The 19,545-nt window shown below is 45.0% G+C and overlaps 1 protein-coding gene across 3 annotated transcripts in view; it reads right to left on the bottom strand.

Moving 5' to 3' along the window:
* The window catches only part of ADAMTSL3 (ADAMTS like 3), a 275,111-nt gene that overhangs the window by 42,455 nt on the left and 213,111 nt on the right, over positions 1-19,545 (bottom strand). For all 3 annotated transcript variants that reach the window (XM_084756348.1, XM_084756347.1, XM_084756349.1), the window contains 6 exons: positions 18,064-18,256; positions 17,777-17,956; positions 13,399-13,552; positions 5,668-6,730; positions 4,339-4,466; positions 1,744-1,872 (listed from right to left, as the gene is read on the bottom strand). In XM_084756348.1, coding sequence (XP_084612474.1) covers positions 1,744-1,872; positions 4,339-4,466; positions 5,668-6,730; positions 13,399-13,552; positions 17,777-17,956; positions 18,064-18,256 — 1,847 coding nt within the window. The remainder of the gene's footprint in view (positions 1-1,743; positions 1,873-4,338; positions 4,467-5,667; positions 6,731-13,398; positions 13,553-17,776; positions 17,957-18,063; positions 18,257-19,545) is intronic.

The raw sequence follows: 19,545 nt of genomic DNA, 5'->3' as shown, positions 1-19,545 counted from the left end.
CTGGCAGAGAAGAGAGCGGGAGGTTCTTACAACCCAGGAAGTTAACCAAACCTACAAGACCCTGGACACTCACCAGATTAAAAGAAGCAAAGTCCCCTCCCCACGGTCACATAAGCAGGAAGCCGCTGCTAGAGTACAGACTCTTTGGTAGAGCTGCCTACACACTGTGCAGAGAGCTCCGGAGCCATGGCTTCAGTGAGTGGTCAGCCATGCTGGGGTGGGTTTTTGGGCGACGTAACTGCTTGGGTCTTCCACGCTCCTGTAAGTCACCCCAATAAACTCATTGGTTTAAACTCACACCAGATTTGATGGGATCTTTTTTGTTGCTGTTGTTGTTGGTGTCCTGTACGGGATTAGTAAGCACTTTCCCAGAACTCCCCAGTGAAAGAGTCAAAGTCACACAACTAGGCTACCTGGTTCACCGTCAGAGAATCAAAGATGTCTGCAAATATAGGGATTTCTTATTAATCCTGGGGAATTGGGGGATATAATTGTTCAGACAACTAAGCCAATGCACATAAACTAAGGGTATACAGAAAGTTCATTCTGAATTAGTATGTCTCAATTCGGTATTTACATGTCTCTTTAAGGAAGTGATGTAAAGCTGCTCTATGACCCTTGTATTCCTAGAGAAGTGTGCGGATTATATTGTTTGTCCACATTCGGGGGACTCAAGAATCCAGGTTAAAACTTAAGAATGCCTGGCTTAGGGTGGCAAAATAGCCCTAGCCCAGGCAGAATCTGGATGAAAGTTTTACTTCCTTTAGTGAAAAAAATGGATCTGTAGGGCTGTGGGTGGAACTCAGTGGTAGAACACTTGCCCTGCATAAGCTGGGCCCAAGGGTCCATCCCTAGCACTGCAAATAGTCCTTTAGAAAGGAGGCGTGCCTGCATTAGTATACACAGTGGAGGAGCCACTGACACAGGCCCACTCAGGGACAGTCCGGGCTAAAGTCTGAGTAGAAGATACTGACATTCCTAGTACTAAACCTGGCTTTGCTGAGTTGAGCCACTGTGTAGAAGACACAACCAACAGTTTCCAAACACCCTTCTTCTCAGGCTCCACAGTCAGCATACAACCTCGTAACCAAAAGTTTCTCTTCATTATAGATCTGCCCGCGTCCGTTTCTCTAGCTTTCCCAGATGAGCAATCCAGTGTCTGTGTGTGTCAGTCACAGCCCACAGTGGGGACAAAGAAATTGGCAACTGTGTGTGTGTGTGTGTGTGTGTGTGTGTGTGTGTGTGAGAGAGAGAGAGAGAGAGAGAGAGAGAGAGAGAGAGAGAGAGAGAGAGGGAACACACTAGTGTGTTTGTACATATGTGTGCAGGTGCTTATGTATTGGCAGCTTTCCTCAACCACTCTTAACCTTTTCTTAGAGAAAAGCTTTCTCATTAAACCTAGAGCACACTGCCTAACTAGGTAGCAAGCTCTAGGAGTCTATCTGCCTCTGCATTCTACCGCCCCCCCCCGAACCCCCCACCCCACTGAGCTGGGTTACAGACACATGTACATGCTTCTGACCTGAACTCAGGTCACATGCTTGCAGAACAAAGACTTTACTGACCGAACCATCTCCCTATCCCTGGGAGGAGCTCGCTTTTGGGAGTTTGCCGTATGGTGAGTGTGCTAGAAATCACAGCCTTGAGGCCATCAGGCTGGTGTATGGAACACTATAATGCTAGCTGTCACCTTCCAGCAGTTAGTTGGCCGAATACCTTCACCCTGGACATGATAATACTTACCTTTTACAGGACAGTGGAGTGTCACATTTGCTTGAAGGGCTGCCTCCACAGTGCCTCCCACAATGACAGACAGATGGCTGTGTTCCGGTTTGGTGACATTTCTTTCAATAGACAAGATGACAGGTGCCTCTTAATTCAAAGGGAGCAGAAACTTTGTTAGATTTAAGCTCATGTTCAGTGACAAGCCTCGATTTATTGAAAGCAGGGAAGAGTGCTGGCCTCTTCATCCTCTGTGGCACATCAGCCATGAACACACACACACCTATAGGCACCTATTCAGTGCAGAGATGATGACTAGGCGAGTGATGGGTAGATGGACAGATGGATGTACAGAGACAGCCAAAGGTACACTGCGACCATCATGGATAAAGTGAAAATATTTTAGTTTTATAACCAAAATTAAGGTTATGATAATTTCATAAAGAAAGGCTCAGTTCATAAGGTGCTAAACCTCATGGCAGGGCAGAAGAGCATCTTTCACATATAGCCTTGGCTGAGTTGATGCAGGCCTGAAATACCAGGGACCATGCCCACCTGACACTTTATGGGAGGAGGGATGTGAGGTAGAGCAGTGGATCCTGATCTAGCCTGTTGCCCTTGGTAGGTGTTTTCCAGGATGGAGAAGGCCTCTCCCACTGCAGTAAGAATAAGGCAAGGTTCTGTTCAGCTAAAATGTATACAAAGCACCACACTGTGCTCTCTGCTCAGTGGTCACCAGAACATAGCTACTCTTTAATTAAGGATCACAGAGCCTGCAGTGCACAAGGTGGTACAACCAGACATTTCAACGACAATATAGTTTCTAAAACACCCCACATACTGTTTTCCTTTAGGGCCAGAGACAGGTTGACTTACTAATTACAGAAGAAATGTTGGGCTCAAGGCTCATTGAAAGCCGTACTGGGAAAGCTCACAACTCTTGTTGACTTTCTTCTAACCATGTACATGTGCAAAAAAATTTCTCCTGCTGGACTTTAGTAGGAATCCCAATAAAAGCACTCGGTGCTCCCAGACCCATTCACCCGCAGTGTGTGGTCAGAGACGCCCCTTCTCATACTATCTAAATAAATTCACATCCACTTAAAATAGTAAAACTGTCACTATTGAAAGCTTTTTATTGACAGGAAGCTGCTGGGTGCCTCTTTAAGAATCTCTCATACTTCTCTGTACTGTAGAGATTCTCCATTTATGAAATCATATGAGATTATCTCAAGTGCACTAGCACTGTTTGGAGGAGAAGTCAGAACTTGGCATTTTAATTAATGAGAAACCAATAGCCACGTAAAACTTGCATGGAAGAAATAATAAAGGCAAAGCCACAGAGTCAGGAATTCCTTCAGTGACTTTCACTCCTTGAAATTGCACACTTATTAATGGACTCACTCATCAACCCGGTTAGGACACATGCTCTGTCCACCTGTGTGCATATCTGTGGGAGGCAGACAGTGAGAATGCAGAATAAGAACACATGCATGCTTGATCCCAGGGAAGTCCCATTCTTTCTCGGAATGTCTGAAGCAGTAGAAAACTATCTTGATGGGAAAATGATGATGAGACTCCTTTGGCTGGAAGGGGGCTTCGGTTGTCACAACTCATCCTCCAGCTCATGAGGCACTCACATTAGCTTTGTCAGGAGTCTAGGTTATCTGGGGATGGACTGAAGAGCAGACACAGGGGCACTGGTGGAGGACGGGGTCTTCCTATTTGCTACATGAGCTGTCTGCATCACTGTTTGCTTGAGAGGAGCTAATGAACACAGGGCTCAACAGTCCAGGAGAAAACAAAAGCCTGAAGATTCTGCCTTGGGAAGGCAGCCAGCCTCTGATTGTTCAGACTCAAAGAACCTTTCTACACCAACAGGCCCAACTTTCAAGTGTCAGCCACATAGACTGGCCAATACCTAGGAGGCCAAGCTGCGTTCTATTTAACCCTTGACATGATTATTATCACCTCAATCCATGTAGGACACAAAAAAAGTAGAAGAAAAGAGAGCAGGAGCAAGGGAGTGGCTCTCTTGTTTATTTCTAGTCCCAGAATATGATCTTGCCACAGGAATTGCGGACTGCAACTTTAACAGCTAAAATTGATCTTCCATTGTGTAAGGCATCTTGATACAAAATGCCAAAGTCCAATGACTGGGAAAGTGTATGCAGGTGGAAAGTTACAGCCCATGAGTGTGCAGTGCTGGGGAAGGATTAGCTGGTATGTCATTGAGAGAGAGGTGCCAACTTAAAGGGTAGTGAGTCTCATTCCTCCCCTGATGGAACTCTAGAAAGTCTATAATGTCAACATTGCCAATGAGCCTCCATCTCATTAACTCCCAATTTGTTGAAAGTAAGCCTTTAAGCCACTGTCTGCAGAGAGGTTGCTGTGACCTAGGAACATGTTTAAAAGCCAAGTGTTAAACTCATTCCAAACCTACTAAGGCAGGGCTCTAGGCAGCATCCAGCAAGCCCAGAGTTTTATGTTTAAACAAACCCTCTGTACCATTGTGACCCACACTCAAGTTTGAGTTCTAGCATTTGGGGTGATAAAAAAAAAAAAGCAGCAACAACAAGACCGCCGGACACACTGGGATTCGTCCACAGACATTACCTGCACACAGCACCAATGAGCTTTCCACATCTGAGCCAAGATGGTCAGCTACGGAGCACTCATAGATCCCCTGCTCTTTCCTTGTGGGATTCTGGATCTGCATCTTCCCAGTTTCATCCAAAGTGATTCTATAAAGGAGTCAGAGTGAGGACACACACAAATAGCATACATGATTGCTGGAGGGCCATTGCAGGCTGTGGAGAATGGAGACTGCAAAGTGATAGACTTCAGTCTGGCACAGAGCCCTAGCGATAGTCATGTCTAGCCCCTGCCTAGAGGAGACACTGTGTGTTTGGAAGAGTGAGGAAGGCTTTCCTTGTGCTTTAGATTAGAGTGTCCTCAGAGCAGGCCAGGATGTGGGCATGCATACTGGCTTCCATCTTCATTTTTTTTTAACTTAAAAGAAAAACAAACAAACAAGCAAACAATGGCAGGCAAGCTGTACATCTCAGCAGCTGCCTGGAAGAGGAAAATGGCGGAGAGAAGGAAAAAGCCAGGCCACCTGAGTTGAGCAGACAAAAATGTCAGATACATGGTAGACAATGAAGTCATGTGGCAGAGAGGAGGCTTTTGAGAGAGAGCAAATAAGTATAAACTATCAGAAAAAAGAAGAAGAAGAAGAAGAAGAAGAAGAAGAAGAAGAAGAAGAAGAAGAAGAAGAAGAAGAAGAAGAAGAAGAAGAAGAAGAAGAAACTATGTTCTGGCCAGAAACAGGATAAGAGAAAAAAAGTTCCACCTTTCTGAATCAGACCCCAGAACCACACTGTGATTTGTGATTTGCAGAAACTGTCCTAGAGGACAGGCATTCTGGGAAGGAAAAATGAGGGGAAAAAAAGTAATTTTACACAATCAATAATTAGTCTGCCTATCTCTTCTTTAGATTGGCTTAAGGTGGACCTGCTCTGCTAGGGGCAACTCCTCCTTGAGGGACAGTCCCTTGGTCAAGTGACTGACTCACCAGCCCTGAATGTTAGGTCTCCATCTAGGCCAAGGACTATTCTCTTGACCAAGAGTTTTTCCTTAATGGGTCTTTATCACTGTTTAACAATACTAAATGAATTAAGCAAGTCTCAGAAAGTCTCATTTGTGGTTCCTAGATTTTGTATAGATATATAAACACACACACACACATGTATGCACTCTTGCACGCCTGTGCACACACATACACATAAAAAAAATGGAAGTAGAAGTAAAGTTCTCCAAGCAGATAAAGAAGAATGGGAGAAAGCACATTCTTAGAAGAAGAAGTCTGAAAATGTTTCCAAGAAAACTGAAATAATAGGCAGCAATAAGGTTCTACCAAAGGGACTCAGTTCTTAGTTGACTCACTTTGCAGAGGGTTGCAGCAATGCTCCATCCTTGGTCCATGTGTAGGTGGCCTCACTGCTGGGAGTAATAAGATGGCAAAGTATATTAATGACCTTTGTGCTTTTTGTAATGTACACTGTATTCCCAATCCTTGCATTTATTGTTTTGTTAAATGAAACTGAAGGGGGTAGGGTTTGCCTCCTGATAACAGGTCCTTTTGGCTTAAAAGTCAGCTTGCCAGAGTTTTTTACTGTGGTGCTTCCTGTGTGCCCTCTGAGCTGAGCTTCAGAAGCATCTTCTTCATGGCTGCCCCTCCACTGAGCAGGCCCTGGCTGAGCCTTGGCCAGCTCAGCCACCAGCTGGTATATCATCTGTGATGCGAGGTCATCGCTGGCCTCGCCTGTCTCCATCAGCTGGCTCATGTTTCTTATAAGCTCATCAAATTGGGCTGTGTCCATGCTGTAAGCTCCCTGTTTCATGGCTGCTTCAAACTGCTTGTTCTTAAACTCCCAGGAGTTAGCGTTCCCTGCAGAAGTCCTGCAGGGCCCCAGCAGAGCTCGCAAGAAAGGCTGGCTGCCGACGTCACCATCCTGTAAGTAAAGCTCATTTTTGTTATTCCACATCTGACGCATTTTGTGCCACGTGGCTTCCAGACCATTGGCCTCATTGTGGTCCACCCCAGGGGGACCACGCATGTGCTCTCTGAGGGACGGGTGTGCAATGAGCCGGTTGTCAGTCCCAATGAGCTTGAGAACGACCGTTTCCTGCGCAGAGCCTGCAATGCATCTGTATACACCAATGTCGGGGGCTGCAAGGCTGTGGATTTTCAGTGAGCCTGACTTGGTGATGCCCAGCTGCTTTGAGTTCTGCAGGCAACGGCCATCCTTCTCCCACTGGATCAGAGATTTCTGGAAGCGGCGGACGGGGCATTTGATGATCACAGAGGTATTGAGCAGCAAGTAGGCTCTACTGCCGACAGTCAAGTTAATTCGCTTCTCCTCCCTCGTCTGAATATAGACTCTCCGGACACCAAGAATCTGAGGTCCCCGCTCTCCAGGTCTTGGCTTTGTCTCAAGTTTTGCTTCTGTAGGGGGAAAAGGAAAAGGAAGGAAATTACAAGAAACCATTCAAAGTAGAGTTATTGATTAAACATTTCTGAGGCTGATTGATCTAGGCCTACTAATCTCAATGTCTCTGTCTCTGTCTCTGTCTCTGTTTCTCTCTCTCTCTTCCAAAAATGATTCATAAGAATAACTTCTAGGGTCCTGTGGGTGGCCATGGATGGGGTTTGCAAGTACCATTATTTCTGTAGTAGAGAAGCCTTCCGGCGAGGAACAAGCATAGTGAACTGACATGCAAAATCCTTGCAGAGCCAATTAAGAATTCAGGCCTACTGATCTCACGATGGCCTTGGGTTCTGTCCAAGAACCCTCAGCCTACCTCTGTGCAGCACCACACACACACACACACACACACACACACACACACACACACACACACCTATATGCTTCCTCCTAGGGATGATATAGTGTCTACAGAGGATATCGCCCTGGCCACAGCCAAACAAGGAATATAGAGCGGTTTGTGTGTGTGTGTGTGAGTGACAACATAAAGTTTTGAACTCAACTATTAATAAGTGGGACCTCATGAAACTGAAATGCTTCTGCAGGGCAAAGGGCACTGTCAACAGAACAAAACAACAGCCTACAGACTGGGAAAAGATCTTCACCAACCATACAATTGACAAAGGTCTAATATCCAAAATATGTAAAGAACTCAAGTAATGAAACATCACCAAAACCAAATAACCTATTTTAAAATGTGGTGCAGAACTAAATAGAGACTTCTCAACAGAAGAATATGGAATGGCTGAGAAACACTTAAAGAGATGCTCAGCGATGGTGGGAGAAAAGTATAGAAAATTCCCTGATAAATTGATAGTCCCTCCTCAGTACAGGCAGTGATAGATTGAAGGACTTAACAAGCATAGCAGGGGACCCATCAACACAGCGGATAATGGCTACTCACTCCCCTCAATGCTCTTGGTTCTACTCCCAGACATTCTAATTTATGGGGTACAGTTAAGGCATCGGGGTTTTAGAAAGCTCCTGAGCTGACTGAAATGTTCAACTAGCTTCAGGACAGATGTCCTGGAGCGCACCACTGGATTAAACCAACATGGTAGAAAAAGGTACCAGTTGGCCCAGTTTCTTCTATTCAGTGACACTTGATGAGCTGCTACTAGTGAGGAGGGAGGGGGAAATAAGAAAGAGCATCTACCTTGTCTGTGAGCTTCCTGCTCAAGTCGCTGCCACATGCATGCCCTTTCCTAAGGCGGTGGTGGGAGCACTTTATCTGGGCTTAGCATAAGGTATCATAGTACTTTGCTTAAGTCATGCTTGTGTGTAATCGGGCTTCTCAAGAAGTATGAATGGGCAGCAGACAGCTTTTAAACTCAGTCTTCAAGAACAATGACTAGTTCCGGCACTGGGATTCCCGTAATGGCGCAAAATGCAGACAAAGATTCTTGCAGGACAGCAGAGTCCTCTACACACAGAGTGAATATTGACTAATATGGCAACAGAACATCCTCAGCCCCACCCCCCACGCCAGGGAACTATCTAGCTGAGTGTCTCAGGCTGGGGACAATACAGGGACGATGTGAGGCCAACAGAACATTTTGATTCTTGGGACTCAATGACCCAAAGTAGATATGGGCTTACCAATGGCCTTCAAGATGTCCCTTATCCAAGCTTGGGATTGACAGTATCTTATTCCTTCTATGGCAGGCCACGAAGCCTGCAGGTGACAGGCAGGACTCAGCTTTGGGTAGAGCACTGGACATCTGACCCCTCTGGTCACATGACCATTCATAGAAGACAAACCCTGTGGTCCCACTTGTCCCCTCTGAGCCCTGCCTTGGCAGTTGCCAACACTGAGGGTACAGAACCGTTCAGACAGCAGAGGGCCAGGGAGTGGATCAGGAGTATCCTGGAGGCAGACACTCATGAGGCTTGCAGAGCCACCAGGCTCCACATCTTGCACCAGTTTCCCCTTTGGTTGCCCTGTGAGTCCCTTCAGAGCAGTCCCTAGAGTGTGTTATCCTAGGAGCAGATCTGAGGGGTGGGTTGTAGGCTCGATTTTCTTAACAATTATATTTTATTATAAACTTATTAAATGAGCCTACCTCTCCCTTACAACCTGACTAACCCAAACAATAGGAAAAGGAGATTAAAGAACACAATAATGAAACCTTAAGGATATCAGTTCCGAGGAACGATTCTCCTGGTGTAGTCAGCAGGACCTCAGCAGACCAGCAATTCAACCAAGGTTGTTGCTGAAACATGGAACAGCAGCTGAGGCCCAGAGCCTCAGCCGGAGCCTAAAGCCTTAAAGCCTTCCCTGGAGCAGTTCTCTCTAGGAATGTCTCTCGAAGTGCAGGGATGAACAGCCAAAACAATCCTAAGTCCTTTGTCTCTCTCCCAAGCCTCTTGTTTTGTGTATATATATATATATTCTCAGAGTCTCTTCTAGGATGTTTTCAGCTGGCAACATAGTGGTTTGACTTCTAAGCGGAAAAACATCCTGCTCTCTCACAAGTCTGGGATCAACACAAAAACATGTTTATCTCTCCTACAGGGGTTGATCTCGTTTGGGCTTCTGTCCCTCTCACATCTGGAACTACCCAACAGTTATTGATAACTTTCTGATACCTGATATCCCCATTTCCCAACCTCAACAATTCTTCTGTGCTATCACTACGATGGGGTGACACCGAAGCTTCCTGCTCTTGTGCCTTATTTGGTTAATGCCTCACTGTGACCCCCAGAGCTTCCATATGTCCCTATTAGTTCCCAACCCTCTGCTCTTGAACTAGAAATCTCCCAAGCCCAATGAAACGAGGGCATCATCATCTGATCTATAGAGTAGCCCATCACTCTACCTCTCCCATTATTGAAAGGTATGAGAAGTACCACATCTTTTGCTTTCATAAAAAATGAAACCTTTTCTTCTCTATGTCTTCCTTCTGGATCTCTGAGCCAGACTGACATAAAGGCCAACCCCAGGTGCCGGATGGTATTTATAGCACATGCCCAAGTACCTTGCATAACTGTCCTGTCTCTTTATTTGTTCTCTCACTGCCATCACTCTAAGCCCTGGAAGCACACCAGATTTCTGCCCCATGCCATCTTGGCTGCAATTTACACTTGGTTTCACCAGCATTTGACTCTCGCTGCTCCCTAATGAGCATTGGCCATGACCCAGCCCTTAAAGCCTTCCTATTACCCTGCTGGAACCCTCTTAGTCTCTGGCTCCCAGTCTGGCCACTTGGCTGGTACTGGTTCCATCTCCTCCCACTAGGCATGTGATCCGGGAAGACAAGCTCCCTTGAAGCTATGTCAAGAATGTGGGGAGTTTGTTTCTGGAGGGCTTCTTTGAGGGTTACTGATCAGAAGCTATAGGGATACGGTGAGTGGAGCTTGCTAAATTAGCTAAGAAGCCTCTGAGACCTCATAATAACTATGGTATAGCCTAGATCAGCCTGAAAGAATAGTTCATACTTGCTTGCTTCTCTTTTATTTTTCAATCAACTCCAGCCTAGCTTGTGTTCCTATCACCACACTAACACTCTCAGGAAAAGGCCACCAATGACCTCTAATGATGAATCCATCACCTTCTCTTTGGGATTCTTACCCGCATCCTTGCTGCCCTAATAACCTCTTCTCAGTTGTGTTTATAGCTGACGTTGGCCATGAATAGCTCACTTGAGTTCAGAGCCTTGGTCTCTGGGTGCCTCACCATGTGACACTGGCAAGTTATCTGATATTAGTCTCTTTCTCAAAGAACTAGAAATAGTGGCTGTGCCTGCGTCACAACGTTGTCCTGAAAATGACTGCCTAGAAAGAGTTTACAAACGGGGCTTAGGCTCAGACTGCAAACTCAGAAGCACTAGGTAAGGGTGTGGGTGGTCCTAAACGGAAAAGAACATCAGTTGATAGATACAACCAAGTGAACAATTTCAACTTTTAAAGAGCCAAGCCTGAGGTGCCTTGCAGGGAAGTTGTGGGGGCCCAGCAGCTGCAGTGCAGCTGGTCTACACAGGACATCCTTTCTACCTGCCTCCAACCCCATTGCACCCCCAAATGACCAGAATGAAGAGGGAAAAAAAGCAAGCATCTTCAAGAACATGCATTTTACCTAAACCCAGGACACTTTGATTATGGAGAGGCTCGGCTGATGTAAGAGTATATATTTTCCAGTTTTAGGAAGGAGCAGGATGGATTTGAGATGAAGGAGGGAGGAAAGTCAAAAAGACGTTGTGCCAGTGGAGCCTCACTGTTACCAGTGGCTAAATATGAGATCACTCACAACAAAATGGCAGCGTGGTCATGGGAAAGCAGCTGCTCTGGAGAGCTTCTTAGTGAGTGTGGGGTGGCCCACCCTATCGCCCAGCTTATTTTAGGCAGTATAAACATGCCTGCCTCATTGGCAGGGTCACATTATTTATTCTTACAAGTCCCAGTAACTCAAGGCAGGGGGAAAAAAAGCAGACAGGAAAGCCACTTGAAAGCAATTCTAAGGTTAAAGACAAGCAGGGGCCTCTGCAGTAGGTTAGAGACAGGCTTCCATGAGGCAGCAGGGCTGACTAAGTGGATGAGCAGACAGGCCAGCTAAGTGCACTGATTTCTAGTTCAAGAGCAGAAGGTTGGGCACTAATAGGGACATATGGAAGCTCTGGGGGTCACAGTGAGGCATTAACTAAATAAGGCACAAGAGCAGAAAGCTTCGGTGTCACCTCACCGTGGTGATGGCATGGAAGAATTGGTGAGGTTGGGAAATGGGGATACCAGGTATCAGAAAGCCATCAATAAGGATGTTGATTGCCCTGAGTATCGGCAAATGTTGGTAAGGAAGATAGGACCTGGGGGTGTGTCCCATAGTCAAGCGGAAAGTGTCTTGAAGGCCTACACAGTGAGCCTTATAATATCTAAGGAGAATTGTTAAGATGGCACACAGAGGAGGGGAGAACACGGAAGCATCAGAGACAAGGGGCCAGGAGAGGGACCTGCTCATCACCTGGCCCCAAGATGCAGTGCTGGAGGGAGAGAACGGTCTGTGAACGTTCAGAAGGAGCAGATCACAGCACGGCTAAGCAAGCACCGTCTATCAGAGGTGACGGTCTGACCCCCAACAGTGGCAGGATTGGAGGTCATTTCAGGGTGGCTGGCTGTCGTGAGGAACATCCTGTCTCCTGTCGCTTCTGTGGCCTACATGGTCAACAGGCTAAGGACTACAGTGGGGTAAAGAAAAAATGTTTGATATTTCTTGTTTTCTTTCCCTCTGTAACGCTTGTGAAATTCTTCCCTCCCCTGAATGCCATAATGATTGATAATCCACTCCTGTCTATTGCATGTCTTGCTGAGCACAGTGTGTCCCGCGTGGTATTCTGTCTATTTTCAAGGGGGTTTGCTGGTTATTGCATTACTTTCCCTTACCTCTAAGGTACTTTACAGCCTAGTCACACAGATAAAAATTGGGTAGGTAAGTGGCTAAAACAAACACCACGCCCCGCCATTTACCGCAGACATTCCTGATCTCCAAAAAGCTTTAAGCCTTGGAATCTCAAGGTTTTAGGATGTCAAGATTTTGAAAGTATGTTCTCAAAGCATTTCCAGGGGGGAGGGATGTTAGTGTCCACAAATCAGCAGCTAAGAGCGTGGGCTCAAGAGCCAGACAGACTTGTGGTCAAACAGGCCAAAGGGCCCAATTGGCAGTCATGGAGCATAAGGGGAAACTCGGGCCTTGCTTCAGCCTTGTATGCCTCGCCTCTAAAGGAGGGTAAAGCCTGACTCTCAGCGTTGCCAGGGAGACTAAGTGAGATAAACATGAAAGGTGCTTTCTGCGGAACAAGTATCACTACTTTTCCACTGAACTTAGTGCTTGGATTGCTTTGTTTTGTGATCTTCTCCAGGAAAGATGCCAATAAACTAAGGACTCTCTCTCTCTCTCTCTCTCTCTCTCTCTCTCTCTCTCTCTCTCTCTCTCTCTCCAGCAAGGTGACAATAATGAATCAGGAACGGGCCCCAGAAGCTGTTACCTTGGGGTCTCACCCCTTTCTCACTGTCACCTCTCTGCTGCCTGTTTGCAGCTGCTGCTGTGACAGTCCTCATGTCAATGGATGTGCTCCTCCCGCATGCCACATACACACATGTAGATGTACATCCTCTCATGTACACTGATACACTTCATGCTAATCAGCTTTGAGTAGAATGAAAGCATGCCATTGACTTCATAGCAAGCTTATGATTTATAATTAATTGGCAAGATATCCAAACTGACATTTATTTAAAGCATGTTTTTTATGCTTACTGATTTTGAAATATACATCATCATCATAATAATAATAATAATAATAATAATAATAATAATAATAATAATAACCCACAAAAGTACTTTTTATCATATACTCAGCTCGTCTACTTTTAATCTTGTGAATACAGATACATTTCTGGCAAGAACACCAAGTAGCAATTCAGCCTGCTCCCTACAAGGCACACTCAATCTTAAATGGACTTTCCTTAAAAACGCATTCTAGGTCCCCCCCTCTGCCCCCCCCCCACCCCCGCCCCGGTCTACCACTCACTGAACACAAGCTGGGGCTTCTGCTTAGATTGCTTTCCCCGCTGAGACGGGCTGAGGCATGAAAAGGAAAGGGAAAACGCGGAAGCACAGGTGCTGCTGCATACTTACTGCCGCACGCGGGCATCTGGCAAGGTCTCACGAGGGGGAGCCCTGGCAGGCCCCTGCACAGCGGCTCACCTACAGGGACACGTCGGCCTTTGGCAGTTAGCCTTTGACACACCTGCTTTCTTCTCTGGAACCCAACGCCACAGGTGACAGAGCACTGCAATGAGAGTGGTGCAAGTCAGATGGAGCATGGGCAGACAGCCCACTGAGGGAGCACAGTCTTCAAGGCTGTTTTTCACAATATAGAGAGCTTTTCATCTCAACTTCTCTCCTTCCCTTTCTCTTCTTTTTCATTAATTTTCCCCCTTCCTTATTTTCTTCCTTTCTTCAGTCCCTTCTTTCTGATATTAACAAGTAATTGACGATAATCTATTGTTGTAGAATTCATGATTTCATTCCTGACATTACAAGTGATGCCTAATTCTAATTTATTTTCTTTTTTTTTGTATGGTGTGTGTGTGTGTGTGTGTGTGTGTGTGTGTGTGTGTGTGTGTGTATGTGTGTGTCCTGCATTCATGTGTATGCACATGCTTGTGGAGGTCAGAGGTCAAGTGTTTTCTTCTGCTGCTCTCTACTTTATTTATTTATTTTTTTTGAGACACTGTCTCTCACTGAGTCGAGAGGTCACCAATTGGCTAGACAGTTTGGCCAGCAAGCCCTGGGGATCCAACTGTCTGCCTGCTTCCATGCTTGGATTGTAAATGTACGCCGCCACACCTGGCTGTCATGTAGGTTCTGGAGATTTGACCTAGATCTTCCTGTTTGCATGGCAAATACTTTACCAACTGAGCCATCTCCTCCAATATGCTTTTTTCTACTGCATGGTACAACAATAATAAATGGAGAGCGTAAAACTGATATGCAAGATTAATATTGCTTCAATCCTGTTCATAGTAGCTACAAAAATCAAGTAGTTAGCAACACATTTAAGCAAAAAGTTAAAGATCTGTACAATGAAAGTTATTGATGCAAATCATCGAGATGGATACAAGAAACGAGAAAGAAAGCCCATGATTGCAGGTAGTTAGAACGAATGTTGTAAATTACACATATTACCGCAAGCAATGTACACACCTTCAAAATGCCAACCTAATGCCATCCCCTTGAAAATGTCAATGAGTGCTCTTCACAAGACTGTAAAAAAAAATCCTAAAATTTGTAAAAAGAAAAAAAAGAAAGAAAAATAGCCAAAGCACTCTGCGGAAATGGAAGGGAAGAGTCCCTGCAGTGTCCGGCTTCAAAATATACTACAAAGCTGTATTAGTCAGTACAGATCAGTATACATATAAAATCAGCATGTAGGCAGAATAAAAGTAAACTTGAGCATCTATAACCAACTGATTTTCTCAATAAATAGTGCTAGAAAAAAGCAATATGGGTTATCCATATACAGAAGAATGAAAATTAAATTCCTACCTCTTACCATCTATAGATATTCAACTCAAAATAGATTAAAGAAAAAAATAATTATAGCTGAAGCCAAGCAGAGAAAGCTGAGGAACGCACATGTCTGAGCACTGGAACAGACAACAGCTTTTTGGATGTGAGTACAGAAAATAGCTTTACAGTCAAGTGGGACTTCATCAAACTAAGAGGCCTCTGCAAAGCAAAGGAAACAGTTCCCAGAGTGCAGAGATGACCACTAAATGGGAGAAAACATCTCGACACTGTATGTTTGAGAAGAGAGCTTCATTCAATGCATATAAGTGACTCGTAAATCTCAGTGAGCAAATCCAAGTAGTACAACTAATAAATGGGCAGGTGTCCTAAGTAGACATTTCTTAAGAGAAGACATTCAAATGACCAAGGAGCACCAGGAAATGCTCACTCTCACTAATTGTCAGAGAAATGCAAAACCGCAGTGAGGTATCACCTTACTCCAGCAGGAAAGGCTTTCATCCAAAAGACAAAAGATAACATGAGCTGGTGAGGGTGGGGAGGAAAGGGACTCTGCCACACCGCTGGTCCATGGAGACATAGGCTAATGCAGCCATTATGGGAAGCATTATGGAAGCTCCTCAAAAAAAAAAAAAAAAAAAAAAAAAAAAAAAAAAGCTAAAATAGAACTAGCGCGTGTTCTGGCAATCCCACCACTGGGTACTTAACCAAAGGAAATGAACCGAGTATGTTGAAAAGGGATCTGCCTTCCCATGCTTGTGTAGTTCCCAGCAGCAGGAAAGTGAAAGCATCAGAGCCCATCAGGACTCATTATATCAGGGCCTATGTATCCAGACACACACAGGGATGGCATCCTGCCACCTGGGACAGCGCGGGTGGAACTGGAGGTCATTATGTTAAGCGAAATGAACCAGCGCGGAATGACAAGCACCGATCTAAGAAGGCTGTGGCCGGGGGAGTCAGGGCAGGGAGCAGGAGGACTGGGGAAATGCTCGATAAATAGGTGCTAAGTTACGGTTAGGTAGGGGTAGGAAGTTCCGGTGTGTTATTGTCCAGTAGGCTGACTACGCGTAACAACAATGGACTGAACATTAAATAAAATTAGAATGATTTTTTGTTGTTGTTTTTGCTGGAAAGAAATGACATACATTTGATATACATTTGAAGAGATAAGAAGTGCTAACTCTGCCTTAAATAGTCTCCCCCTCCCTCCCTCCCTCCCTCCCTCCCTCTCTCTGTCTCCCTCCCCTCTCTCCTTCCCTCTCCCTCCCTCTCCTTTTCTCCCTTTCCCTCCTCCTTTTCTCTCTGTCCTTTCCCTCCCTCTCCCTTCCTTCCTCTCTCTCTCTCTCTCTCTCTCTCTCTCTCTCTCTCTCTCTCACACACACACACACACACAACTTCACATTTTATGTATCAATGAACAAACTTAGGTATCGAATGTAATGGTAGGATATAATTTGAATGTCTTCCAAGTGAGTCATTTCTTATTGATGAGAAAAACCCTGTCTACTCTTCTTTATACCAATAGCTTCATTATCGCCCGGTAGTCTGAATCCAACCTTGAACTTCCAGGGCTTCTCGGTCTCCCTCGTCTTCTTGCTCTAACACATGCCCCAGGCTACCAGACTATGTCTTAGCTCCCAAATATTCAAATGCTTCAGCGAATCTTTTGAGAACCACGGGGATACACAGGAATAGCCTCAATTCTCTCCCATCTGGCTACGGCCTCAACTTTCATCTCACCTCTCACCACTTCCTTAATGCATCCTGTTCTCAAGCCTCATGAGATTCATAATCTCAAAAGCCTCACATACTACCCAGAATTCCCTTTGGTCTCATTTCCACAGAGCTTCTCTGGTTTCTTCACATTCAAATGTAAAAAGCCACATCTTCTATAACCATTTCTAGTACTGAAGTAGAATGGAGGTTTCCCCATTTCCCATAGCTATGTAATATGGTACCTGTACTGGGATCGCCCATGAGATTATCAGCATCATCTATTTGTCTTCTTAAAGTGTCAGTCAATTTAAGACTGTGTTCTTGATTGTTTCTCATCCCTGGTTCCTCTAGCAATCAAGACACAGTGTTCAGTAAATGTCTGTTGTTTGAGTGACCAAGCATATAAGCCTACAGAAATAGGACTATTTAATTTAGAATGAACAATTATAAGATAAAGTTATCATATTATAAATAGTAAATACATGTGGGTCAAGTCAACCTATCGGTAGGATAACACTGATAGAATGAGCTGAATCCAGACATCACACATTTTCTTGACTCTACCACATACCAGTTATAAAGGTAAAGACAAAAAAAAAATGCAGAAGAAAAGCCCAACCAAATTTCTTAGAGTTTGTAATAAAGAATCAAGGAGTTTGGGGGGCAGGGTAAGAGATTTCTCAGTAGTTAAAAGCACATACTATTCTTGCTGAGGTCCTAAGTTCCATTCTCAGCACCCATGTTAGGTGACTCACTGATGCCTGTAACTCCAGTCCAGGGGTATCTGACACCTCTGGCTCAGTTCACACCTACACACACACACATACACAAACACACACACACACACACCACCACCACCACCACCACCATCACCACCACCACCAACACAAAATACACTTAATTTTTTTATTCTTTGAAAAATTTTATAATAATAATTCATAAACTGAAACTTCTTGAGGGCAAGTCTATTTTTAAGTATGAGCTCCCACAAGTGTGTGCGCACGTACATATATGTGTGTGAGAGAGACATGAACATGCACAAAGTCACCCAGAGGGAGCAAGAGAGTGAGTGAGAACTCGAGTGTGAGCAGGAGAATATCTTCCATTCACTCAACAGGTTCACAGCTGGCTTCTGGGTGCCCATTGCCTTGGCTCTGTGCCAGTTCCTCACTGGTGCTGGTGTTCACCTCTTCAGGAACTATTTATCAGCTGAAACCAAGGAGAGCAGAGGGGAAGAGACTGTGGAGTTGAGAATGGCTCTTACCTTTGACCAGTCTCCAGCAGTCAGCTGTGGGGGGCAGTCTGTCCTGGCACAGGACTTATGAGAAGAGGCCTTGGGTCCTTGGCACAATTCATCGGACAAATTCAAAAAGCTGCCATCCGTTAACAGCTGTCGACAGGTGACTCTGCGGTTCTGAGTTCCGCCACCACAAGTCCTGGAACACTAAGAAAAGAGACCGTGAAGCAGGAGGCTTACTTTCTGCTAAAGCAAAGCAGGGCTGCCGCTGTTGCCATAAGTAGGATGGGCCGTGGGTTGCCATGCTGCTGTACCTGCTGCCAGTCTTCAATATGCCAGCTGGGAGGGCAGTCAAACTGATTGCATGCTCGTAAGGCATGAGGCCTTTCATCTCTGCATTCCTCGGGAGGGGCCGGGGAGTCCTCAGGATGTAGACAGTATACATCTCGGGTCTGGATTCCAACACCACAGGGAGCTGAGCAGGGTCCCCAAGAGCCCATGTGCCATCTGTGTCAAAAGCCAAGTATGGGAAAAGGGGGGGAAAAGCACCTGGGAAAAGGTGAACCTTCCAATGAGGCAAAACACAACAAGCACAGATGATCTCAGGTCCTCAACCTGTGGGTTGTGATTTCTTTGGAGTCACATATCAGATGTTTATATTATGACTTATAACAACAGCAAACTTACTGTTATGAAGTAGCAATGGAATAATTTTATGGTTGGAGATAACAACAACATGAGGAACTGTATTAAAGGGTCACAGGGTTAGGAAGGTTGAGAAGCACTGAGCTAGACATTACTACTCTGTATAGGCTCCACACTGCGGCATCTCCACAAAGACATGCGATTAAAATGCAGAAACAGGACGATTAAAGAGAAGAAATGCCGGGGACGTGGCTAAAGAGCTCACTTGTTTGGCTCACTTGTTTGGGTGACAGGGAGCAGATTGTTTTCCCCACCTTGTCCTGCCAGCGCCCATCAAAACCAAAACCTTGACTTGGTTTTGAGTCCCAAGGCAAAGATGATTTACAGAGGTGCCAAAAGAGATTTTAAGTGCTTACAAACACATCTGAAAAAAATCTTCAGGGCACCTGGACTCATTATTTGTAATATTCTTGAGAAAATTCCTTTATGTTAGAGTGGGATTTACAGCACATATATAATGTGATTCCTTTCTAATAAGATCTTGGGAAAACTAAAGTTTCCCTCAGAAACAGCTGGAAACATGAATACTAAGGCAGCAGCATTTGATTCATATTTCCAAGTTACCTCAGTGAAGATTGTTACAGCCTACATCCCCACCCGAAGCTTACATGCCCCATTTCCTGAAGTGCTGGGCAACACCATTTATAAAAGTCTTCACCCATGTGATTAGTGAGATGTTGTATGTTGTGGTTATTTTACCTGTGGGTATTTGAATTTTGGGGAACCTGAATCCTTCACTAGTTACCACGGCATCAGGAATGAACAGTTTTAAAAAGCTTAAAACGCATATTAAAAAGATGCTGGCTCCAGGGTGTTTTGTGATGCAAGAAAGAAAAAAAAATAAAAAAGGAATTTGACAAAGTAAGGTAAGATCATAAAGGTTTAAGCAGCAAGGGACAAGCCTGTCCACTGTGTGATGCAGCACTGGTTGTCATTAAATGCTGAAGTGAACATGCAGTAATCATACACAGGGCATTGTATGTGTCATTGCATTGTTTAATCAAAGGCCTCCCACACGCTAGAGAAGTACACAGCCATTGACCTCTGAGTAGCAGTATTTCTGCTTTTTGTACTTTCTGACTTTGATTATA

The sequence above is a fragment of the Acomys minous genome (genome assembly GCF_964271855.1).
Source record: "Acomys minous genome assembly, chromosome: 2".
Classification (NCBI taxonomy): domain Eukaryota; kingdom Metazoa; phylum Chordata; class Mammalia; order Rodentia; family Muridae; genus Acomys; species Acomys minous.
The sequence above is the reverse complement of the archived record's forward strand: the minus strand, read 5'-3'. Positions and strand labels throughout refer to the sequence as shown.